Source organism: Aristolochia californica, unplaced genomic scaffold (genome assembly GCF_029961685.1).
Source record: "Aristolochia californica isolate CCGP_79_NKW_82.1479 unplaced genomic scaffold, dmAriCali1.0.hap1 SCAF_12, whole genome shotgun sequence".
NCBI lineage: Eukaryota > Viridiplantae > Streptophyta > Magnoliopsida > Piperales > Aristolochiaceae > Aristolochia > Aristolochia californica.
In genome coordinates, this window is record NW_027181793.1 from 3096937 (window position 1) to 3123212 (window position 26276).

The window sequence follows — 26276 nt, forward strand, 5'->3', positions numbered from 1 at the left end:
AGAAGGAATTTATCTCCTATATGGCAGTCGCTTTATCTCTTGACTCCTACTTTCTCAACAGCAGTCCGATTTTATGTGGGAGATGGCCATCGTATCAGATTTTGGAAAGATTTATGGTTGGGGGATATACCTCTTCAGAGCACTTTTCCTAGCCTCCACAGCATTTCGAGATTGAGGCATAGTACTTAGTGAAGTTGCTGATAATGGGGAATGGAACATTCAGCCTCGTCGTGGCTTATCTGATTCAGAAGGTCTTGAAGCCAGTCAACCAGAATCCAAGCTAACAAATCAGACAAGCTAATCTGGTGGCCAGATAAAAGTGGCTCCTTCTCTGTCAGCTCCGCCTATATTGTTATTCGAGGAGAGATCACTCAGGGTCCCAAGCATGCAGTGGAATTCACTTGGCGTCTTAGTGCCCCCACAAAAATAAAATTCTTCATGTGGAGTACTGCCGTAATAAGATTCTCTCTGCTGACAACCTCAGAATTCGTGGCAACCGCGGAGTTGACCCCATTTGCCCCTTCTGCCATGCACAAAAGAAACTGCAAGCCACCTGCTCCTTTTGTGCCTTTTCTCTTGGAGGATTTGGATGTCGATTCTTAACAAAATTGGGCTCCAACTCTGCTTCCCTGAGGATTTGTCAGCCACCTGTCGTATGCTTGCTAGAACTCCTATCCCCGGTATTGGGAAACTGATGATCTCTACTATATCCGCATTCATCCCGTGGGGTCTTTGGCTGGAGCGAATTCAACGAAGATTCAATGCCAAACCCAGCACTCAAGATAGAGTTATTGAAACCATCTCAAGCAGTATTGCTACTTGGCTTCACTCAAGAAAGGCCTCCTCCCCGTTGTCTGGAACATCCATCAGGGATAATTGGAGAAGCTTAGCCAACTCCACCTCTCCTCGAAGCCTCCTATCATATGCGAATGGACCCCGCCTCTTGCAGGAATCCTTAAGCTGAATTTCGACGGCTCTTCTCTTGGTAACCCTGGCTAAGCTGGGTTTGGTGGCGTGATCTGGGACTCTCTTGGGAACCAGATCGTCTCTTTCTTCGAGCCCCTTGGTATTGCAGACTTCACAACGGCTGAACTCCAAAGTTCCTCGAGCATATTGTTCTTTTACATGGCATTCTAGAATCGACTGTAAGTGATCGTGATGCGGTCTTTATCAGTACTTTTTGGCGGGAACTTTTTCGTCTATGCAGCACCAAGTTGAAAGTCTCATATCCTATCATCCTCAAACAGACGGCCAAACAGAGGTGGTTAACCGCACCGTGGAAATGTATCTCCGATGTCTAGTGGGCGATCCTCCTAAAAATTGGGTTCAATGGCTACCTTGGGCTGAATATTGTTACAACACTTCCTTCCACACCGCCTTGCAGTCAACTCCCTTCAACGTTCTATATGGCAGAGATCCTCCTCGGCTCCTCTCGTATACTCCAGGCTCCACCCGAGTGGATTCTATTGATCAGGCACTAATTGAAAGGGACCAGGTGCTACAGAATATTTCAGCTCGCCTCCTCAAAGCACAAGTTCATATGAAGGACTTCTATGACAAGGGCCACAGGGATATCTCATACAAGGAAGGGGACTACGTATGATTACGACTCCAACCTTACCGAAAACACTCAATTGCTGGCCAACAGCGTAATAAACTTTCCCCAAAGTACTTTGGGCCTTTCTCTATTAATCGGCGTGACGGGCCAGTCGCCAATCAACTGAAACTTCCCACCAGGGCCAAACTTCATGATGTGTTCCATGTCTCCCTACTTAAACCCTTTCAGGGCTCACCCCCTGCTTCAACCCCATCACTTCCTCCGGTGGACAATGGACGGGTTATTCTTACTCCAGCCATGGTATTGCGTGCCCGCCTTATTCATGACCAGTGGGAGATTCTAGTCCAATGGAAGGACACCAAACCAACAACTGCTACATGGGAACAGCTGGCCAACTTCAAGCAGGTCTACCCAACTTACGAGCTTGAAGAGAAACTCTTTCTCCAAGGGGGTGCAAATGTTGAGGACTCAATAGCTAACCGAGTCACCCAAAGGAGGCGCCAATGACTCACTGAGTTAATTACTTTTACTTTCATATTTTATATTGCTTTTAAGTGTATTTTTCATTAAGTATTTAAGGCTACATGCCGCAGGGGCAGAATTGTAATTGTGAAACCCTAAACTCTAATGGCGTCAAATCCTATTTAGAGGGTAAAGGAATAGAGAAAAGGCAAGTATTGATTTTTAGGTTAAACAGGGTTTAAGAGTTCTCCTTGATGAGCTCTAGGTCCAGGTTCCCTCTTGAATCTGAGTTTCTTCCTTCTCTCTTTGAATTCTGTTTTACCAAGCTCATACCGAAACCAAGGAGGGAATTTCTTTCCCTTTTTCCGAGCTCAACCAGAGGCTTCAGTCTCTCATCCGTTCACAGCAGCAAGAGAGGGTCTCTCTCTCTCTCTCTTTCCGAGCAAAGATAGGGCTTTCCAGTCCCGATACCGAGAGCAACCAAAAATAGAGGTTCTTCAGCCTCTATTCCAGCGAGCAGCAAGGTTAGGGACCCCTAACCCCTCTCAGCCATGAGCAGCAGCAAGAAGCAAGAAGGGTCCTAACCCCTCTCAGCAGTGAGCAGCAAGGGCCATCCCCTTCCTGTCCGAGAGCAGCAAAGGTTTCTCAACCCTTACCGAGAACAGCAGCCAAGCTGCAAAAAGGAGACTCTTTTCCTCCTTACCGAGAGCAGCAGCTCTCTTACAACACTGGATTTACCAATCCCACGCAGAGTTACTCGATCCATGACTAGGGACCATAACAATCAGTGGGCAGAGAAGCACCTGCACTCGGTTTATCTAGCATAGTAATATATCATGTAATATCTACATAAGATTGTACCTGAAGACAGACTTGGTAGATGAAGAGAAGTAAGGAGTAGTCTCAAAGAACGTAACATTGGCAAAAATGTATATCTTCTTGGTTTTCAGGTCATAATACTTGCACCCTTTCTGGTGACAAAGGTAACCAAGAAAAACACATTTCACTAACCTCAGAAACAATTTATCTATAGACACCAAAGGAATGACGAAAATACCAAAATAGTAAAGCAGCACTATATCTTGTAAATGTTTATTATTTCTGAAAAAGTAAAGCATGTGATATACAATCAATGTTTATTATTTGTAAAACAGTAAAGCACATGCCATATCCAGTAAATGTTTATTATTTCCCTCTGCAACCCCATAAAAAAACAAAGTTTGATGTAAAATTTCATATGGTACACAGCAAACTCAAGTCCATTATCAGAATGAAATACACGAATAGAAACATCAAAATGAGTTTTTATATCATTATGAAAGTTCACAAATGCATCAAATACTTTAGTTTTCTCCCTGAGGAGATACGACTAAACTTGTCGATATGATTATTTTGCTGCTATGTTGAGTTTTATCAGAATTATGATTTCTATAACTATAAATAAAGGATGGCCACTTTGAACTAGATGTAAAGAATGTTTTTATATAGGGATATTGAAGAATAGGTGGATATGGAGAGGATTGTTGTTAACAAGAGAATGGTAAAACGTGGATTTCGGGCGAGAGAAAATCGAAAAAAAAAAATAACACTACGCGTAACGTGTGCCATTAGCTTCAAATGTGCTAACATGCGCTGATTTTTGAAAATGGTCAGAGACTTTTCTCCGGTCACCATCCCCACGGCCGGTGACCAAAACCCTTGACGGCAGACTTCCGGTAAAGATGCAGACTCCTTCTCCGACGCCAATCGACGGAAAGAAGTTGACTTTTCAAGAAGACAGAAATTCTGAACCAGAAGAAGGTCAATCCAGACACTCGGAAACTTTGAACCTTCCCTCCGACGAGCCAACGGAACCTCCTACGAAAGGTTTCGACGCCAGCTGGAAAACAATCTCCTGGCGAAAGAAAAGGAATCCCCCTTTCTGTTTCAGCTACGTAAAACACAGAGTTACAGTGGAGAAAATCGCCAAGAGCTCCGGACAGGTGATGCGCATCTCCATTGCCGTCGGATCGAAGATGTCCTTCATCTGTGTTCCGATGGAGGTCACTTCAAGTTGTGTCCTTTAGTTCCAACGAGTCACGAACGAAGCTAACTGAACCCGTGAACTTTGGACACGGGATTCGATTTTCTTCCTGTCAGTGAGCTCCTTTCGGGGACAAAGACAGTGCCGCGTCGTCCATCGGCGTGGCTCAATAGTGCTCGCCACGATCTATACTCCCAAGACCACCAACTCGGGATTTGGCTTAAAGGAGTTCGAAGAAGCCATCCGGAGCCTCTCTCTCCGGCGTAGACTCTGGTAGGGGAAGCCCCCAGATCCAACGGCATCACACGAGCCTTCCCTCCTACTCCCACCCCTCCCCCCCCCCCCCCCCCCCCCCCCCCCAAACCAGCCCTCCCCTTCCTTCGAAATTCCCTAACCCCCCTAACCCAACCATGCAGAACCTCTTTTCAGATCACCATATTCCTACACACCTTCCTTCAGAAAAATCCAAAACCATACAAATCCAACCCAACTTACTCCTTAAAGGGCGACAATCTCTGACCTGCTCTATCTTAGTCCACACCTCCTCTTGTATCGTCAAATCCAGCATCCTTCAATGACTAACTGATGAGCTTCACCTCCCCTACAAACCCAGAATTTCTTACCTCAACCCCCATTCCGGGCTTGTTTACTTTGAAACCCAGCAAGAGTCTTATGCGGCCCTTGCTCTCACATCCCACACCCCCTTGGGCATCATTGGGATATCAGAATGGCTCCCCTCGACTCCTTCCAATCAATTTGGGCAATGGGCTACAGTCACCGGCCTCTCAACAGAACTATGGCACAATGAGGTCTTCACGAGCATCATCTCGGAGTTTGGTGACCTATTTGCTCTGGACCTCCTTACTGAGCACTGCCATCGCCTTGACGAGGCCCGGATCCTCATCAATCCTATTCATCCTTACAAAGGACGCTACTTCCGATGCATTATGGTGGATAATGCCCGATTCTGGATTCGTATCGAGTTGGCAGATATGAAAGATTTCAGAAATGTGACCTCGAGTCCTACAACTAAATCCAGAGATTCTCCACAACCTGTCCACACATTGAGTAGCAACCCCGACCTCTTCTCCCTAGAAGAGGCGTCCTGAATCAGCTAGTCTTACAGCTGGCGCTGACTCTATTCCAACTGCCTCCTTGGTTGTCCCCCCCTCCAGCCTACCATACCACCCACCCACCAGTCCATCTCAACCCGCCACAGATATTATCCATGATAGAATCTATTCCAACCCCCAAATACCTATTGCTGCCATTCACCCTCCCACTCTACCCCCCGAAATAACCACACCCCTCCTTCCCCCCTCCATTAAAAGCCCTGCAGACCTCCTTATAACTCCATCCTACAGTCCTCACACCCCTCAAACCACCACCCAAATTATGAACTCTCCCCCTCCACCACCTCCGAGATATTCCCACTCCAAAATTCCTCCTCCTCCACCCCTTGCCACCTACCAGCGCCGGAATAGAGGTCATCCAAGGCAGCTTCTCCAGGAAGGTCCCAGTGCTACTGCTAGATACCCCTGCAATCCAGAGATAGGGGACTTCATCTTTCCAGAGACAGGTGAAAGAGCTTAGAAGTATGTAGCTGCACTTCAGATAGAACAGCAAAAATTCGACCCAGAAACCGGGGCACAGATAGTGGAACTTGCCAAAGTGATGGACACCGTCTACACGGAGCCCCTCAGAGGAGATAACCACCTGTCTGAGATGTCCAAGAAGAAGACTAGTGATCAATGATCATTATCTCTTGGAATGTTCGAGGAATTGGATCCGTGCGTCGTCGTGCCGCAATTCGGGACCTCCTTGCCTCTACCAAGGCAAATGTTGCTATTTTTCAAGAAACCAAGGCGGCTTCTCTACCCCTTGGATATATCCGTGAGTTGTGGCCTCTTAAGTAGCCTGGATAGATTTCTATGGATGCGATTGGATCGGTTGGTGACATTTTGATTGTGTGGGACACTAATACCATTGAGGTGCACGATCGCTGCTGTGGCACTTACTCCCTCGGAATCAAAATGAGAAACAAAGGATCGGGGAACATTTGGTGCCTTGTGGGTGTGTATGGTCCTACTAGACACCATGAAAGACATCTCTTCTGTGATGACCTTGTGAGGACTTGTCAGAGGTGGCCCATTCCTCTGATGCTTGCGGGAGACTTCAATGTTACCCGCTTTTGCCACGAGAAATCCCTGCCCTCCCGGAGAATCACTACCTCCATAAGGGTATTTGCAGACTTTATTGGCAGCTGGGATCTTGATGAGATTACCCTATCTGGGAAGACCTTCACTTGGTCAAACAGCAGACAGCTCCCCATCCTCTCCAAGCTTGACCGCTTCTTAGCCAACAACAATTGGCTTCAATTATACAGCAATGCCACAGGCAAAGTCCTCAATAGGGTTGTTTCCGACCATTGGCTGATTATGGTAGATACCCACTTCGGCAGTTGCCCCCCCCCCCCCCCCCCCCCCTCTTTCAGATTCGACAATGCTTGCATGGCGGACCCCTCTATCCAATCCTTCTGGGAGAGGAGGGTGGTGGCGGGCCCGATCGGGTGGAATTTCCCAGCCAAGCTCAAGATGTTGAAGTCCCTGTTGCAATCATGGGCCTCTACAAGAAAGGCCTCTTCCTCAGCCAAGAGAGCCGCCGTCCTTTCTCAGATTTCCACTCTTGACTCTGAAGAAGAATCTAGAAACCTCTCTATGTCAGAAGTTACTCAGAGATACGCCCTCCAAGGGCAAATGCAGTCATTCGCTCATAGTGAACTCGTGCACTGGAAGCAACGTGCAAGATTTAAATGGCTCATTGAGGGGGATGCCAACATTAAATTCTTCCATGCAGTCGCCTTTGCTCGAAGAAGAGCCAACCGCATCACCACGCTCAGCGTCAATGGTGAGAGTACCTCGGATCGATCCTTTATTTCAGACTCACTAGTAAACTGTTTTGCAGAATTATACTCTGATGGCCAGCTATTTCGCCCTTTCTTCGAAAGGGTTCATCTCTAGGCTATTCCTTCGACCGCAGCTAGACTCATCGAGCTCCCTTTCTCCAGTAAGGAAATTGAAAAAGCAGCATTGGGTCTTCCTTTGGATCGTGCTCCAGGCCCGGATGGTTTCAGTGGGGAATTCTATCGCCGATGTTGGCCCTTCATCAGAGACGATATTGCTTGCATGGTCCACTCGTTCCATCAGCATGGCATCAAATATAGGAGCATCGGAGCTTCGTTTATTGCCCTCATCCCTAAAAAAGAAGGGGCAGAAATTCCTTCTGACTTTTGCCCGATCAGCCTCACCACCAGTGCCTACAAGGTGCTTGCGCGCCTCCTTGCCAATCGCCTCAGGGCGGTTCTTCCTATTTTTTTTAGAGATATGTGTGAATATATTACTAAGAAGAGAGAGAATACAGGGTGGTTCTCCCTATTGCCATTCATCATGGCCAGAGTACTTTTATCAAGGGAAGAAATATATTAGACTCAGCCATAGCATGTCACGAGCTCATCCACCATTTTAAGACTTTAAAGCTTCCCAGATTCATCCTAAAGCTTGATTTTGAGAAAGCCTTTGACAGAGTTAACTGGAAACTTTTGGACACTCGCCTGGGAAAGATGGGATTCAGGGAAAAATGGCACTTCTGGATTCAAAGTTGCATCTCCTCTGCAAGCTACTCCATTCTTCTCAATGGAACAGCATGCGGTTATTTTAAGGGATCCAGGGGAATCAGACAGGGAGACCCCCTTTCCCCTTTACTCTTCAATGCGGTAGCGGAATACCTATCATCTTTGATCTATTCGGTCAAAAATCTGGGTTGGCTCCTCCCCACAACGGACTATCCAGTCTTTGATGTGCCGATCCTTCAGGTTGCAGACGATACAATTTGCTTTGGGGTTGGCACTATGGATCAGATCCGAAAACTGCATGCTGTATTGGGACTATTTGAACTGGTTTCTAGTCAGAATATTAACTGGAAGAAAACCACCCTCCTAGGCTATCAAATCGACTCACCGGTGCTTCAGGGTATGGCCGACTATTTGGGGTGCTCAGTGGGAAATTTGTCAGCTACATATCTTGGACTACCACTCTTTGACTCTCGGCCTTCAACGACGCTTTGGTCACCCCTCATTGAGAAATTTGAGAAGAGGCTAGCTACTTGGAAGGGCAATCTTTTATCTACTACTGGGCGACTCACTCTCCTCAAGTCTTGTTTAGCAAGACTGCCAAACTATTTATTATCATTCATGCACTATCTGGCTTGTGTTTGCAACAGGATTGACACCATCCGTTGACGTTTCCTTTAGAGAGGATCAGAGGACACCTTCAGATATCATTTGGTGAGTTGGAAGGATATTTGTATGCCCCGCAATTTGGGAGGTTTAGGCATTCGGCCTACGAAGGAGATGAACAATGCCCTTTTGCTCAAATGGATCTGGAACTTCAACATCAAGCATAACAGCCTATGGGGCGATATGGTCAGGTTCTATCTTCAATCTCCGGGTGCCTGGTGGAGGGAGGATGGCGCTACTCACCTCCTATCCCTGATATGGAAATCAATACAAAAGCTCCTCCCAATATTCAGAGATGCAACTTCCTTTCACCCTCCTCTTTTAGTCAGATGAATGGTGCGGCCCCCGCCCCCTCTCCGAGGATTTTCCGGGGCTCTCTAGGGTGGCAAGGGACCTTTCTTGCTTAGTGGCTGATTCTTGGAGAGATCGCTCATGGAGTGTCACGTTTCGCTGGGGATTAAATGATGAGGAAACTTCAGCTTTTTGCTCTCTTCTCCAGACTTAACAGCACTACAATTCGTGAGCATGCAATTGATAAACTGACATGGAAGCCCAGCATTAATGGCCGATTCACAGTTGCATCTGCCCACTCTCACATTAGAAAACAAGATTACAGCATGCATGAGCACAAGGCAAACCTGGCATGGAAGCTCTCAGCGCCTAGTAAAATCAAATTCTTCATGTGGACGGCCATCAGGGAACAGATCCTCACCTCTGACAACCTCCATAAAAGAGGTTACACTACCCCCGATCGCACTTGTCCCCTTTGTGGTGTGTGCGATGAGACAATCCAGCATGTTCTCTTATATTGCGACTTTTCTTGGCAAGTCTGGATGAAGATATTTCAGAAGATTGGTCTCCAAATGGGGATACATCAGGACCTTTTTGGAACCTTTGAGATGGTTATGGGGATATGCCTTCCTAAGTTGGGCAAGATAATTCTCTTGACATGCCTTGCGCATGTCCCATGGTGTATATGGCTCGAGCGAAACAACCGGAGATTCAACTCCAAGGCTAGCAACCCGGATAATATAGCTTCTCAGGCAATGGGCCTTATCTCGTGTTGGCTACATTCTAGGAAGGAGTTTGCTTCTTTATCGGGCGTCTCCCTTCGAGAAAATTGGGGTTTGATCGTGCACATGGCGGGCCCCTGTAGGAATCCGGTTATGGCCACCTGGTATCCTACCCCTTACGACTGCACCAAACTCAATTTTGATGGAAGTGCTTTAGGCTGTCCTAGGACGGCTGGAGCTGGTGGTGTTTTCAAAAACAGCAGTGGAGACCCTATTCTATCCTATGCAGGGCCGGTGGGTATTGCTGATTCAAATACTGCCGAAGTGAGTGCTCTTCTATTTGGCCTCCAAATCTTTAAAGAGCGGCTTCATGGCAAGCTGATTATCGAAGGCGGCTCAAAGACTGTCATCAGCTAGTGTTCAAAAGATAGCTCCCCTCCTTGGCGCCACTGGCCAATCACTGATTGTATTATTGACATTCTGTCGTCCATTCATTGTAATTGGAACCTCGTTCCTAGATCAGCCAATTCTTTGGCTGATAAATTGGCTGAATTCGGAACCTCCCAACAATCTCTCATTGTTTGGGAAGGCTTCCCCTCTTGTAATTTGCTCGTTTGAGCTCTCATAATAAAATTCAACATCATTTCAAAAAAAAAAAAAAAAAAAAAAAAGGGTAATACGTGTAAGTTATAGAAAACAATCTATGCTTTAAAACAAAGCCCCAAGTTTGGTTCAATAAATTTGGATAGGTGGTAGTCTCCTTAGGATTAACATGAAGTCATTCAAGTCATTCTACTTTTTCCCTCAAGCAAGATACTAGAGTACTTAAGTTAATCGTTTATGTATATGATTCGGTTATTCCTTGCAATGGCTAACAAGGTATTGAGAATATCAAGGCACACTTGAATCAACAAAGATTTGTCTTGAAGGATAAAACTCAATATAGACAGTTGGTTGGTAAGTTGATCTATGCCATAGCGACTAGACTAGATATTTTCTATGCAGCCAGTATTGTAAATAATATACAAAAAAACTTTAAGACATTCATCTCAATGTTATTTATAAAATATTGAGGTATATGAAAGGGCCACCTCGTTAAAAACTAGTCTATTAATCTCATGGTCACTTGGATATTTAGGGTTTCCAAATGCAGCTAATGCAGGTTCAAATAATGACCAAAGATCAACATGGTTATTTTACCTTCAAGGAAAAAAAGTTGACCACATGGAAAAGTAAGAAACAGCAAATTGCAGCTAGATCAAATCCTGAAGCGGAATAGAGGGCCATGACTCATGTTGCTTATGAGCTAATGTGGATTAAATCTTGTTGATAGAAGTTGGCTTTGTAGTGGAAAAAACTATGGTAATGGGGTGTAATCAAGCAACAAATTCCCTTACAAGTAATATTGTTTTCCACCAGAGGATGAAGCACATTGAAGTTAACTATCACTTTCTTAGAGTTGGTATCAGGAGTGGGAACATCACTTCTAACATGTGTTTTGTTGATAAACTTAGAGGTTTCTTAACCAATACTCTTAAGAAAAGGAATTTAGTGTATTTTGTAACAAGTTGTGGATATTTTACACATTAAAACTCGATGGAAGAAATGAAAATGTAATTACATGTCAAGGATGTTTGAGTAATTATGGTGCTAAAGGGTATCCCTCTCTAGTATCTTAGTTGTAGAACCTCATAGTAGTAGTTCCTAATGCTTAACAGGTTGTTATGTATTCGTTATGAGGAATCCTCATAGTAGTAGTTCCTAATGCTTAACAGGTTGTTAGTGCAGGCTCTAAGACTGTGAAAGTGAGCAGAATAGGGTTTGTGCAAGAGAGAATAAGAGTAGAGGAAGAGAAAAGAAGAGTTAGGGTTTTTAAAAACCTGACTTGCTCAAATTCCTTTTCTTTAAATACTTTTATCTCAGCTATCCTTGCTAAATTTAAACTCAAACTCCTAATTTGACTAAACAACAACTTCAATGCCAAACTCCCACAATAACTCTACTTTCCAACCAAAGCTTAAAAAGCCTAGTCAAGGACTACCTCCTAATTAGAGACTTACTCAAACATAGTCCCTTCTTTGACTATTACAATAATTTGGCCTTTTAGGTTCGTATCACATTATGAGTCAATTTCCTGTTTGTAAGTGAGAGAGCATTACGGTCATTGTAATGTCTTTTTTTAAGTTAACAAAAAGGGGATGTGTCAACCCTATCTTCTCTCTTCTCCTTTTTCCTGCAGCAGCTCCCTGTTCTCTATTTTTCCTTCTCCATTCAATTCTCTCTATTTAAACTCAATGTAATTCATTTGTACAAATTATAAGACAAAAACCAGAATATGGCATCTAGTTTTCATCATGTAAATTGTAGACCTGATATAAGGTACGCAAGTTCATGGCTTTAGCATGCCTCTTAGATGATCATTCCTTGATGTCTGTAAACAATGCCTACCTCTTTTTCGATCCAAGCATCAGCATCTGACTCACCGGAGTAAACTATGTCAATCCTGAATTCACATAAAGAGCAAGTATAAATGAAATGCCTGTAACTCTTGATTATGTAAAGACCAGAAAAGGAGAAGAAATACATCATGCAGAGAGCATTCTTGGAAAGTTTAATGTGCATATGTCTGTGCTTCTTTTCTTTAAAAAAAAAAAAGATTTCTTTTTTTTTGGGTGCGAGTGGGTGGGTGGGCGGAGAGGGGCACACCTATGGACAGAAAAATAAAAGAAAAATACAAATAACCAAAAGCTGGAAACCACAAATGTGCAGCTAGTGGCCTATGGGGGATTCTTGATCAATGCAATGCTGAAAATTACAACAACTGGTGAAGGAATCACTAGATGGTTGTCTGGGAGCTCAGTGGTGGTAGGGTGGGTGGGACTCTGCTGACCAGCCAAGCAGACTGCAGGGCTGACCGTGGATCGGGCTGCAGACCGGCCTGAGGACGTGTCGCTGTTGCTGCCACCAGTGAGAGAGACAAAGTCTCCCAGAAGACGGAGATTAGGAGATAGGTAGGAGACCCAGCTCTAAATGTTTGAATAGACAATGCAATGCAAACTGCAAGAGGAGACAAGCTCTTAGGGGTGTTTCGCATGACAATCCGAGGACCACCGAAGATGTTGCTATTGCCGAAAATCGGGTTATAGTCCACAAAAGATCACATTTCTCTAGAAATATGTCGTCCCAACTTGTTTGAACTCTGAGAACTTTCCTTTTGACTATGGCAGCACATTCCTCACCATTTCCAAGAGAGACTTCCGTTCCACCCCTTGCATCCAGGTGATTGTGAGGAACAAAGATAAACGATCTTTTATATCCGTGTGCGGCATTTATTCAGCAATTTGAGGTGGATACATCAAACTGTCATTCTGGTACTATGAGGACGAAAGGTCTTCAGTCTGGGATGATCACATTCACTTTCATGACTTTCGACAATGGCAACAACAAGCGAGGCTGCACCACCATGGCACGCATCTATATCCCTGAAACCACTAGTTTGAATTTTGGATGGAGCTGTTGTGCCCATTGCCTATGCAGTTTTTGAGCCCCCCCACCACCACATTCCACCCCCTACTGCTTGCAACTACTATCTGAAGCCAAAAACCAACTGCTTCCCTCCCCCCCACCCCACCAAAAAAGAAAAAAGAAAAAAACTTCCTAAATACCAAGCTGGGAATGCTCAACATTTATAAACCAGCTTGAGGGGTAGTGTTGAAATATGTCTAGATTCACTCTCTTATTGTCCAGATTCATTCTCATATTGTATTGCTGAAATCTCTCCTATATTAAAGGCTAGATTAGCTTTAGAAATAAATTACCTTTCTTTTTATTCGTCATCCTATGTTATATATATTTTAGCCATTGTAGTTGTGATCAATGAAATAACAAGAATTTTTTATTCTTCATTTTCATCAAAAGGTGTTTTTAAGAGTCATGTAATTGTTGAGGATTCTTGTCCCCTTTGCCCTTCAGGCTTGAGGATCTTCCTCTCTCTCTACATTGTATTTTTTCATTTGTTTGCATTACTGTGCATCATTCACTAATTCAAAAAAGAGAGAAAAAAAGAATTCCAATAGGGAATACACCCTCATGAGTTGACCTAGCTCTAAGGATTCCTCCACCTTCTGGAGGACCTTGATCCCCTTTGATCTCCCATCAAAATTAAACTTTAACCATCCCTCTGGGGGGTTGCCATGGGCAAACCTATTAACCCTAGCGCCAATAAATGTTGCAAACTCATGCTAGTGCGACCTGAGAACAACACTTGTAAACTTCTGGAAAGTTTGAAATTTGTGGTTCCAAAATTGGGTGTAGTGAATTATTTGCTCCACAAAACCTCCAATGGAGTGGGACTTGCTATCAAAGGTTCTAGAATAAAATGCTGTAACATTTTTATGCGAAGTATAACTATCCCTGTCTATATGGCTCCCCTTCAATTCAACTACATTTGAGTTCTCCGTATGTTCTTTTGAATGATGGGATATCTATAAAGCAAAGTAAAAGCAAAACAAAGGGGGCCAGAAGCCACTAACAGAAAATGAAATAAAGAAAAAGCAAAAATTAGATAGAATTATAAGATGAGGGCTGCATTCACAAGAAGATTTTGAAGTGAGACCCCTTCTTTGCTAAGCGAGTTAGTAGCCAAATTGGCAAAAAGGTGAACAAGTTTCAAATGTCCATGGGGTTTCAGCCGTACTTTTCCCCAGGAGAGGCCAATAGAAGATTCTTCCACAATAATCACAGTTTTGGAGGAATTTGTTCAGGAAAGTGTGAGGCCCTGTAGAGTGATATTGACTTCAGCTTCCGTTGAGTCCACCTCACCAAATGACCCGAGAATGATAATAGTGTGAGCCCCTCATGATTTTAAATGATGCCTCGCTCTTGGGCTACACTATCACGAGTCCCATTGTAAACAGAAATAATCCCAGTTTAATGGATTTGCAGGGTGCCATTGCTTCAGTCATCTATTTTTAGACATTTGTGAACCTTAGATAGTTCCCAATGTTACTCCTAATATATGAGCATATCTTGTGAACCAGCACCTCCTTACTGATCAACAGCCATTGCAGGGAAATCCAGCTCTGATACCTCTTGACATAGGGGTTAGTTGAGAAATTGAGGGTTCCTTGCTGAAATTCCAAAGTGTGCAAATAGATAATAGGAAAAAACTAAGACAACTTCAAGAATTCTTCTTTCTCAATGATAGATTGCCCAATTATAACCCTATACTGATACTTGCAACAAACATGTCTAAAAAGACCAAGTCAAGTCAACAGGAAAAAAGGAGAAACAAGAGGAAGAAGCAGATTAGATTGCACCTGTTTGATTTTTTGAGACTCTGATACCATGAAAAGTGAAACAATTGAAGAATAATAGAGTTAGATAGCAAAGAAAGGAAGGTGAACCTCTCGTTCTTCTTACTAATTGACTAGATTAGGGCTAAATGCCTCCCTAACTGGTTTAAGTACTGATAACGAGAGGACAAATTTGTCGTGGGAACTACAAAGTAAATGAGTCACTTTAAGTTAAGGCACAAAAATATCCCTATTTCTGAAAGCAGAATAAAAAACAAGTAAAACTTAGCCAAATTACAATCCTACCACCCAATGCCTATATTTTTTTACATATTTTTTGCTGATAATGAACACTGAAGTGAAAGATAGAAGGTGTCATCCAAAGCTCTATCATCCCTCCTCTGTCTAATGCCTTCGGGAGTTAAAATATAACACCTTTGAGAGTATAAAGCTTCTTCCATTCAATGTTTTATTCCTCTCAACATCTCTTGACATCAAGTCCTCCTTATTTTTGTCACTTCTTCCTCTCAGTTCATCTCTTGGTGCTCCTCTCGACACGGTGTCCTCCTTATTTTTGTCACTTCTTGTACTGACAAATTTGAAATCTGTGTTTTTGCTAAGATATTGATTGGTGCTTTAATGGAGACAGGCTGGGGGTTTTGTATCACAAACTTTTAACCAAGAAATCATTTTTTTCCTAAAACATTTACTGGGTAAGAGTTTGTGATACAAAATCCTAAGCCGGGAGTTGTTAAAGCAACTATTGGCTTCACTAATTCCATCCTGTAACCACTCATGAATGAGTTTTGGATTCAAATTGAGATAATATTCTGCAAGCATTCTTGTCCTCTTGAGGCAAACTTTTGATCTTCCAATGCTGTCCTGTACTTGCTGAAGTGGGTGCTGCCTATCAGCATCTTGTTGTAGGCAGTGCTATTTATCTAGCTTACTTTGTTTCATTTTCTTGTTTTCAACATTTGTTTGGGGCTTGACATGTGAAGCTTCTCTTTTTTTCTTTTGCATTTCTTCTTTCCATCAAGTCCTAATGATACCTTGGTTCACATGTCTTAGTAAACCTATGCCTTTGGCAGCCTATTCCATCAACTCCCCACCACTTTGACACATCTACCCCCCACATGGCATCACATCGATATCAAGACCCCCTTTCCCCTTTGCCACTTGGCCCCCTTTTTCCCCACCCTGCAGCCCCCCTTCCCGAAATGGCTACAGGTGCCTCCCTACCTGCGCTTCTCACCCACCCTAATATCACCTGCCCCCACTCCTTTATAACGACCCACACAACCCCCCTGTCTCCACAATTATTGCCCCACTCATTGCTCAGATGGACCCCCCCTTCCCCGAGCCCCACCCCTTCCAGACCCACTTCCCCTCACTTGTCCGACAGCGATTCCTCCTCATCTATGTGACCAATCGGCCCAGATGCCCCCCTCCCCCTACTACTGGTTATCTGCCTCTGATGGCCACCTATTAGCGCCGCCCTGCTGCCCGTTCCCACACTCCCCCTCCCAGGGAATCCAGCTGCCCTCCCCACCAGTCGGGGGATATGGTCCTCATAGATTCTTGCATTCCTCCGCCAATAGATGGAAACCGGCAATTTGACTTGGCTCTGCGAGACCAGTTGAATGAAGAAACTTGGAGTCGTATCTCCAAACTGGCTAGAAGAATGGGTGTGACTTACAATGATAACCCCTTGAAAGGCAAGACTGCCTCAGGAGTATGCAAAAAAAAGGAATAAATGATTGTAATCTCTTGGAATGTAAGAGGAACCAGTTCCTCCCAAATGTGAGCCACTGTTCGGAGTCTCCTATCAAGGAGTCGTCCTTCTATTATGATCCTCCAAGAATCCAAATGTCAGAATCCTGCTGATGCTTTTGTTCATGATCTTTGGGGTTGTAATAACTTGGAATGGCTTGCGATTAATGCAAACGAATCCTCCGAAGGTATCCTCCTGCTTTGGAACTTGTTTGTGGTTGAGGTATTAGATCATTTGATTGGTTCCTACTCTATAGGAATCAAGCTTCGCAACAGATGCACTAGTTTCTCTTGGGGTCTGGTTGGCATTTATGGTCCCACCCAATATCGGGAGCGGTGCTCCTTCTGGGATGAGCATATTGATCTTCTGACCCACTGGCCCGTACCATGGCTTCTTACCGGAGATTCAATGTCATTCATTTCTGCAATGAGAAGTCCCCCCCTGCTCCCAAAATTTCCACCACCATAAGGCAGTTCGTAGATTTTATAGGCAGCTTTGAGTTGGAAGAGATTTGCCTCTCTAGCTAGACATTCACATGGTCAAACGAGCAGAGGCCTCCCATCCTCTCCAAGATTCATCGCTTCCTTGCCATTGGTGATTGTCTCCAACTCTACGGGAATCTATGGGAACACTTGCGGTTCGATTTTGGGTCGTGCTGGCTCTGACCATTAGCCCATTCAGATCGACACCAAACTTGACAAATGGGCCCCTGCCCCGTTCAGGTTTGATAACTCTTGTCTAGCTAACAAGCTCTTTGTTGATAGTGTCACATCCTGGTGGGGAGCCTTTGGAGACCCCAACTATGATAGCTGGTCCCTCCCACGCAAGCCGAAGAGCCTCAAAGAAAAACACAAGTCTTGGTCCTCGGAGCATCGCCTCAATGCCACCTCTCACAAGTACTCTCTCCAATCTCAGATTGTCGCCCTTGATGTGATTGGCACAGTCTACGGTTTCTTCCATGGTTCTCGTGGCATTCGTCAAGGAGACCCCCTCTCCCCACTCCTGTTTTGTTAGAAGATGTGCTCAAGCCCACAAGTCCAAGGCAAGGAAGCCCACACATCTAAGTGATGGCATATGGGTAATATAGGATGCTTCTCATAAAAACGGCATTAAGGTGTAAATACTTGTCCTTCTTATGTCTCTTCTTTTATAAAGTTGTAGCCCTAAGGGCATTGTAAAAGCTATAAATAAAGGCATTGGCCAAGAGGTAGAGCATTGAAGCTCTCTCCTCCTTTCTCCCATATTCGTCTAGCCTCCCTCCTTCCCTTGGTCGGCGCACCTCTCCTTCCTCCTAGTCCAAGCTCTCTCCCTTTTGTAGTTGATCCCTTCTTCCTCTCTTCTCCTTCCTCTTCTTCTTCTTGGTTGATCTATGTCCGCTACATGGGATCCTAAATTCTACACTCTTCAACATTATTGTTGAGTACTTGTCATCTATGTTCTACTTTGCTTGTAGTATCGGTTGGCTCAAGGCCATTTTTTACCAGAGTTGCTTTGACATTCCCTTGCTCAAGTTTGTGGATGACACTATCTGTTTCGGTGTTGGCATGCTTGATCAGATCCGCAACATTAAGGCCGTTCTTGGCCTATTTGAGATCACTTCTGGTCAGAAGGTTAACTAGGGGAAGACAACCATCATGGACTATTATATTGAGCCTTCCCTACTATAGCACATGGCAGACACTCTGGGTTGCTCGGTTGCAGTTACCCCTTCTCACTACTTGGGTCTTCCTCTTTCTGACTCTCGACCCAGGATGGGATTATGAGCCCTGGTCATTGAGAGGCATGAGCGACGACTGTCAACTTGGAAGGGTAGGATGCTCTCTAAGGCGGCCAGACTGACTCTCTTCAATTTTTACCTTGCGAATATCCCAAACTAATTTCTCTCTTTCCTGCCATGCCCCTCCTCCATCAGCCAGCGCATTGACATGATCAAGAGACACTTCCTATGGCGTGGCACTGGAACCGAGTTCCAATACCACCTTGTCAATTGGGATGATGTTTGTATTTCGGAGTCCTTGGGCAGTCTTGGGATCAGGCGCACCAAGGAAATGGGTCAGGCCTTGCTCCTCAAATGGTTCTAGAAACTCAATTCCCCCTCGGGAGCCTCCTGGAAGCCTATGGTAGCCTCTAAGCTTCAGCATCTTGGTGATAGATGGATAACTGATGGCAGCAGATGCCACCTCTCTCCTATTTGGAAGGCCATGTTTCATCTGTTTGCCACATTCCGTGATGCTATAAGGTTTTGTTCTTGGGGATTGCTCTAGCCTTCGCTTTTGGACGAATTGGTGGTCGGGCGATGGTCCTCTTGCCTCTTCCCACCCAGTTCTCTTTCAGATCACCTCTTGTTGTGACTTCTCGGTCTCTGATGCATGGAGGAACGGCTCAAGGGATCTCCGTCTGAGACGAGGCCTTACTAATGTGGAGGCCATATCTTCTTGTGATATGATTGATGGACTTGAAAGTGTTAAGATTCGACAACCCCTAGTGACTGACCACTGATTTGGCTCCTTGATGACAACAGGGGCTTCTCTGTCTCCTCGGCCTATCGTCACCTTATGGGTTGGACACAACCCCCCGCCTCTCACCAGGCTGCTTTTGTTTGGAGGCTCTTGGCTCCTCCAAAGGTGAAATTTTTCCTCTGGAGTGCCTGCTGCAACAGGATTCTCACTACTAACAATCTTATCAGACATGGAAACACTGCTCCTAACCCTCTATGTTCCCTCTGTGGGTGGAAGTCGAGACCATCAGTCACCTTCTCCTCCACTATGCTTTTGCCTACAACGTCTAGACCTCTATGATTGACAGCATGGACCTCAGTTTCTGCATCCCCCCCCCCCCCCCCCCCGACTTGAGCACCATGTGTCGTTTCTCATCTGGCACTCGTCTCCCTAGCCTTGGTAAGCTTCTATTAGCTGTTTGTGTTGCTTTCATTCCATGGTACCTTTGGACTAAAAGGAATACAGACGGTTTAATCGTGCCTCGCACTCTATCACTGAGGTGATCTGCACTGCTAACGGGCCTTATCTCTACTTGGATTTGCACTCGAACGAATTTTGTTGTCTATCATGCACCCCTTTCCTGCACCAATTGGAAGATTATTGCTCAAATGTCCATTCCCTCAGCGGCCCGCCAAGTTGATATTAGGAAGCCCCCCCTTGTACCTTTGAAGTACCCGCATGATTTGCCATTAACAAGGAGTGAAAAAGAGGCATTTGAGATACAACTTCTCATCCAGAAGCGTCAGCAGGTGCCAAATCCCATTTGGCCGAATTGATGGTGAAGAAGCTTCCAATTGACCCGATCAAACACCTTCTCAAAATCAAGTTTGATAACAATTCTCGGGAGGTTCGACTTCTTGAAAGAATCAAGCAACTCATGCGCAACCATTGCCAAATCAAGGATATTTTGTCCTCTGATGAAAGCACTTTGGCAAGGGTTTATTATTTGTGGGAGGGTGGAACAGAGGCGATTAGCAAGAATACAAGTGATGATTTTATAGGAGCTAGTGGTGAGGCTAATAGGCCTGAAATCTTGGGGTTGGACTGAGTTTGTTTTTGTTCAGTATTAAGGCAATGAAAGATGCTTCGATGGCTCTATGAGTGATACCACATTGATGGAAGTTATTTCCAAAACATGAACATCCTTCTGGATGATATCTCTGAATTTATTGTAGAATTCCCCATTAAATCTGTCTGACCCAAGGGCCTAGACCTTTTTTTTTAAATAATGCTGAATTTTATTAAGAGAAGGATCAAACGAGCAAATTACAAGGGGGGAAGCCTTCCCAAACAATGAGAGATTGTTGGAAGGTTCCGAATTTTGCCAATTTTTCAGCCAAAGAATTGGTTGATCTAGGAACTAGGATTCAACTACAATGAATGGATGACACAATGTCAGCAATACAATCAGTGATAAGCCAATGACGCCAAGGGGGGGAGCTATCTTTTGAACACCAGCTGATGATAGTCTTTGAGTCTCCTTCAATAAGCAGTTTGCCATGGAGACGCTCTTTGAAAATTCAGAGTCCGAATAAAAGAGCACTCACTTCAGCAATATTTGAATCAGCAACGTCCACCAGCCTAACATAGGATAGAATAGGGTCTCCACTACTATCTTTGAAAAAACCACCTGCTCCAGCCGGCCCAGGACAGTCTAAAGCACTGCCATCAAAATTGAGTTTGATGCAGTCGCAAGGGGGAGGATCCCAGGTGGCCATAACCAGAGTCCTGCAGGGGCCCGCCATATGCACAATCAAATCCCAATTTTCCTGAAGGGACACACCCGATAGAGAGGCAAACTCCTTTCTGGTATGTAACCAGCTTGAGATAAGGCCCACTGCGTGAGAAACCATATTTTCCGGGATGCTAGCCTTGCGATTGAATCTTCGGTTGTTTCGCTCTAGCCATAGGCACCAAGGGACATGAGTGAGGCATGCCAAGAGAATTAACTTGCCCAACCTAGGAAGGCGGATCCCCATAATCATCTCATAGGTGCCAAAGAGGTCCTGATACAGCCCGAGTTGGAGATCTTCTGAAAAACCTTCATCCAAACTTGCCAATAGAAATCACAATGTAAGAGAACATACTGGACTATCTCATCGCACACACCACAAAGGGGACACATACGATCGGGGGTTGTGTAGCCTCTATTGAGGAGATTGTTAGAGGTGAGGATCTATTCCCTGATGGTCGTCCACACGAAAAATTTGAGTTTACTTGGCGCTCATAGCTTCCATGCCAAGTTTGCCTTGTGCTCATGCATATTGTAATCTTACTTTCTAATATGAGAGTAGGCGGATGCAACTGTGAATCAGCCATTAATACTGGGCTTCCATGTCAATTGTCAATTGCATGCTCACGGATAGTAATGTTGCTGAGTCTGGAGAGGAGAGAGCAAAAATCTAAAGTTTCCTCATCATTTAATCCCCAACAAAACGTGAGACTCTATGCACGGGCTCTCCAAGAATCGGCCACTGAACAAGATAGGTCTGCCACCACCCTAGAAAGCCCCAGGAAATCCTCTGAGAGGGAGTGGGGGGTGCACCATTCATCAGACCAAAAAAGGAAGGTCCTACCATTACCAGTGTGAAAAGAAGTTGCATCTCTAAATACAGGGAGGAGCTTTTGAATTGATTTCCAGATTGGGGATAAGAGGCGTGTGACGCCACCCTCCCTCCACCAGGCACCCGAAACCTATAGAACTTGACCATATCTCGCCATAGCAATGTTTGACTTTGAAGTTCCAAATCCATTTGAGCATAAGGGCATTATTCATCTCCTTCGTAGGCCAGAAACTTAAACCACCTCTATTGCGGGGCATGCAAATATCCTTCCAACTCACCAAATGATATCTGAAGGTGTCCTCAGAACCTCTCCAAAGAAAACGCCAACGGATGGCGTCAATCCTGTAGCAAACGGAGGCCGGACAGTGCATGAAAGATAGCAAATAGTTTGGCAATCCTACCAAACAAGACTTGAGGAGAGTGAGTCGCCCCGTAGTAGATAAAAGTTTGTCCCTCCAAGAAGCTAATCTCTTCTCAAATTTCTCAACAAGGGGGAACCATAGCGTCGCCGAAGGCCGAGAGTCAAAAAGTGGGAACCCCAGATAAGTAACTGGCAAATTCCCCAATGAGCACCCCAGATAGTCTGCCATACCCTGAAGCACAAATGAATCAGTGTGATAGCCAAGAAGAGTGGTTTTCTTCCAATTGATGTTCTGGCCAAAAGCCAATTCAAATAGTCCCAAAACAACACACAACTTCCTGATCTGAACCATAGTGCCAACCCCAAAATAGATGGTATCATCCGCAAACTAAAGGATCGGCACATCAAAGGCTACGCAGTCCATCGTGGGGAGGAGCCATCCCAAGTTCTTGGCCGAATAAATCAAGGAGGATAGATGTTCTGCTACCACATTGAAGAGCAAGGGGAAAAGGGGATCTCGCTGTCTGATACCTTTGGATCCCTTGAAATACCCACATAGCGTTCCGTTGAGAAGAACGGAGTAGCTCGCAAAGGAGATGCAACTTTGAATCCAGAAACGCCATTTTTCCCCGAATCCCATCTTCCCCAGGAGGTTATCCAGAAGCTTCCAATTAACTTTGTCGACGGTTTTCTCGAAATCAAGCTTGAGGATAAATTTGGGGAGCTTTAAAGCCTTAAAATGATGGATGAGCTTGTGACATGCCATGGTTGAATCTAATATGTTTCTTCTCATGATTAAAGCACTCTGGCCATGATGATGGCGATAGGGAGAACCGCCCTGAGGCAATTGGAAAGGAGGCGCGCAATCACCTTGTAGGCATTGGTAGTGAGACTGATAGGCCGAAAGTCGGATGGAAGTTCTGCTCCTTTTTTAGGGATGAGGGCAATAAACGAAGCTCTGATGTTCCAAAATCTGATGTCATGTTGATAAAATGAGCAAACCATGCAGGCAATATCATCTCTGATGAGGGGCCAACATCGACGATAGAATTCCCTGTTGAAACCGTCTGGGCCCGGAGAGCGATCCAGAGGAAAACCCAGGGCTGCTTTTTCAATTTCCCTATAGGAGAAAGGGAGCTCGATGAGACTAGTTGCAGCCGAAGGGATAGCTTGGAATTGAACCCTTTCGAAGAAAGGACGGACTGGCTGGCAATCAGAATATAGATTTGCAAAAAAATTCACCAGTGAGTTTGAAATAAGGGATCGATCCGAGGTAATCTCACCAATCCTTAGATATTCCGAGAGCAGCAAGGTTGATTTCTTCTGCAGTGAAGGGGCACTCCACACGGTCAACGTCCACATTAGTGATGCAGCGGAATTGGAGTTGGTGAAGGACTAGCCAATTGAAAGACTCCTCAGTGTAGAGATCTGAAAAACTCAAGGACAAGTTCTTTTTCAGAAAGGAGAAAATGATGCAGTACATCATAATATGGAAGATCTAACTGAAGAATATATAAGGGCAAGAGATCACCACAAAATCACCCATGTTTATGATAGAAGAAGAATGAAGGAGACATGAATTTCCTATTTTAGGACAAGTTCCAAAAATAGAAGACCTAAATTAAAAAGTCTAAGTTGCAATTTCCTATTCAAGCTTACTAAAATTAGAAGTTTTAACGAGACAAGTAACTTGTGTTTTTAGCAACTTGTTGCTGTAGTTAAAACTTCAGTTAGGAAGTCTTTTCAAGTAAGGGTTTTCTATTTTAAGTTTGGTCTTTATTTCCAAATTTTGGTGTTACCTAAAGTTAGGAAGTCTTTAAATTAGAAATCATATCCTGTTTGAGCTTATTTTCCAGCAACTAGATATAGATTTAGAAAGTCCTAATTGGAGTCCTAAAATGGCTTCTAATGTAACATAAAAATCATTTTTTATTATTGGATAAAGTTCTGGTTTTGTTCTCTTGGATAAACTTATCATTTTTTTTTCTTTGTATGCTATTTTTCTAAATAACTACAGAAACCTACTTTTTGTCCTTCAAGTTTAACTCATTAAACTTGAATTCAGATAGTAGTTTTGTTTTTGTTATTGCTGAAATCTAGGCTACCACATTCAAGAGGAGGCATTCAACTTGCCTCTCTGTGAATCTAAACCATGGTGCTGCATCAACCTATCAATATGGACTTGGTTAGAGTCACCCAGCCAGCTAGAGAGAGAAGCATTCCTTTTTAAATGGCTAGATGCCTCTCAAATGGTTCAACAATTGGAGTCCGTAGGAGTATGGATGTGTTGACCCAGAAGACACTCAAGAGGGAAAAGGGGGAGATGGGAGTGAATTTTGTGTATCAGATTTTCATTTCCAACCACTCGTGCGGTGTGGTTCAACTAGTAGAATCAAGTGATAATGCACAAATTCAAACCACCCATGAGGTTTTTTACACAGTTCCTGTAAACTGTGGAGTACTTCTTCCTCAAGATCCACTAGTAACCCTCATTCTTTATATGTAGTCTCCAATTATGTAAAACAAAAAAGATATTTAACCTCCAATTTGAGGGGGAATCTTAAAGTAGGGGTCCTTTGTCAAATAACTTGAGGTTATGCTTCTTGTGCTTTAACCTAAGAGTACTTCAGTTTCAGTTACAAATCAGTGATCTAATGAATAAAATGACAGGTCAATAAATGAAGATAAGCTCTCCTTTTTTTAGAAAGGAACTGACTGCAGCCCTTTTCCTTCTTCCAAGCTTCTTGTTCTTGATGATTTCAAATTTCTTTACTTTCTTTCTATCCCTTTTATTTATAATCTCACAGATGGTAAGCCATAATCAACCAATAACCAATTTATACATTCCGTAGAGGTCATGTGTTGGTATAGTCCAGGAATGAGGCTCATGAGCAGTAAAAATGCACCATAAAAAGAAAAAAAATTTGCATAGCAACATTTTGGGAGATTCTGTAAAATGATAGTTTCTTCAGTTATCATAGGAATATTCTGTAAATAACAAAGAAGTTTGCATTTCATACCCAGCAAAACTTTCTTTATGAGTAGGGAGTCCAGACATCATGGAATCAAAGACAACCACAAGTTTGACCTCTGTCAAAGTTCACAAACAGATGGAGAATAAAGCTCAATGGAATGTGCTGAGTAGGGATAAAATTAAAGAAATGGCTACAACTTCAAGTTATGAATTCAAATAAGTGATGGTAGTGATTGAGCAGATATACCCTGATAGTTGAATTCTTATGCTATGAATCAAAAGTTACTGAACTGCACTGCGGGATCACAAGTTAATATTGCAAGTTATATAGGTTCGTATGTGTTTGAGTACGAATAAGAGTAACTCTTTTTAATATAGTATATGGTTGCTTGATTTGTAGTTTCCTTTTTCGATTAGGAAAGTGATATTGATCTCTTACTCCCACTTAAACTGGGAAATACAAACTCTTTCTTTATAAATACAAGTAAGGTTCTTATTAATGAACTTTCCACATTTTTCAAAAAAAAAAATTACAAGAAAGATATATCAAGGAGAATATATTCAATGGATTCTAATTCTTTCTCAACTTTTTCTTCCCTCTCCGATTCCGTACTACATTAAATCTCATTTCTCTCCAGCCTGGTAACAGAGTGCTACTTTTAAGATGGAGAAAGAAAAGGAGTAAAAAAAAAAGAAGAAGAGGAAGAGGGCGAGTTGTGTGAGCTTCCTCCCTTTTCTCCTCTATCAGTTTATTTTGTTGTGTCACTATGGCTGACAAAAATAGTCCATTTTCTAGAACCAAAGTGGGAAATCTCACGAATTGTGAATAAATACATCTTTATCAAAAAAAAAAAAAAAAAAAATCTCACAAATTGCTACTGTTAGAAGATGGGTTCAAGCCCACACATCCAAGAGGTGGCATATTGGTAAATAAGAAGACTTCTCATAAGGATGGCATGAAGATGTAAATTTTTTTTTTAAATGATGCTGATTTTTATTAAGACAAAAGCTCAAAAGAGCAATTTACAAAAGAGGGGAGCCTTCCCAAACAATGAGAGATTGCTGGGAAGTTCCAAATTTTGCCAATTTATCAACCAAAGAGTTGGGTGATCTAGGAATGAGACTCCAATTACAATGAGTAGAAGATACAATGTCAGCAATACTAACAGTGATGGGCCAGTGGCGCCAAGGGGGGAAGTTGTCCTTGGAACACCAACTAATAACCATCTTCGAGTCACCTTCAATGATTAACTTGCCACAAAGACGAACCCTGAAGATTTAGATGTCGAATAGCAGAGCACTAACTTCAGCAGTATTAGAATCGGCAATACCCACTGGACTAGCATAAGAAAGAATAGGGTCTCCATTGTGACCTCTGAATACACCACCTGCTCCAGCCGACTCAGGACATCTAATAGCACTACCATCAAAATGCAGCTTAATGGAGTTGCAAGGGGGAGG

At 43.7% G+C, this 26276-nt stretch overlaps 1 protein-coding gene across 3 annotated transcripts in view; it reads right to left on the reverse strand.

The window, feature by feature from the left end:
* Positions 1 to 26276, reverse strand: part of LOC137945931 (uncharacterized) — an 80115-nt gene that overhangs the window by 43751 nt on the left and 10088 nt on the right. For all 3 annotated transcript variants that reach the window (XM_068792036.1, XM_068792035.1, XM_068792034.1), the window contains exons 5-6: positions 24862 to 24931; positions 11799 to 11853 (exon numbers count right to left, since the gene is read on the reverse strand). In XM_068792036.1, coding sequence (XP_068648137.1) covers positions 11799 to 11853; positions 24862 to 24931 — 125 coding nt within the window. The remainder of the gene's footprint in view (positions 1 to 11798; positions 11854 to 24861; positions 24932 to 26276) is intronic.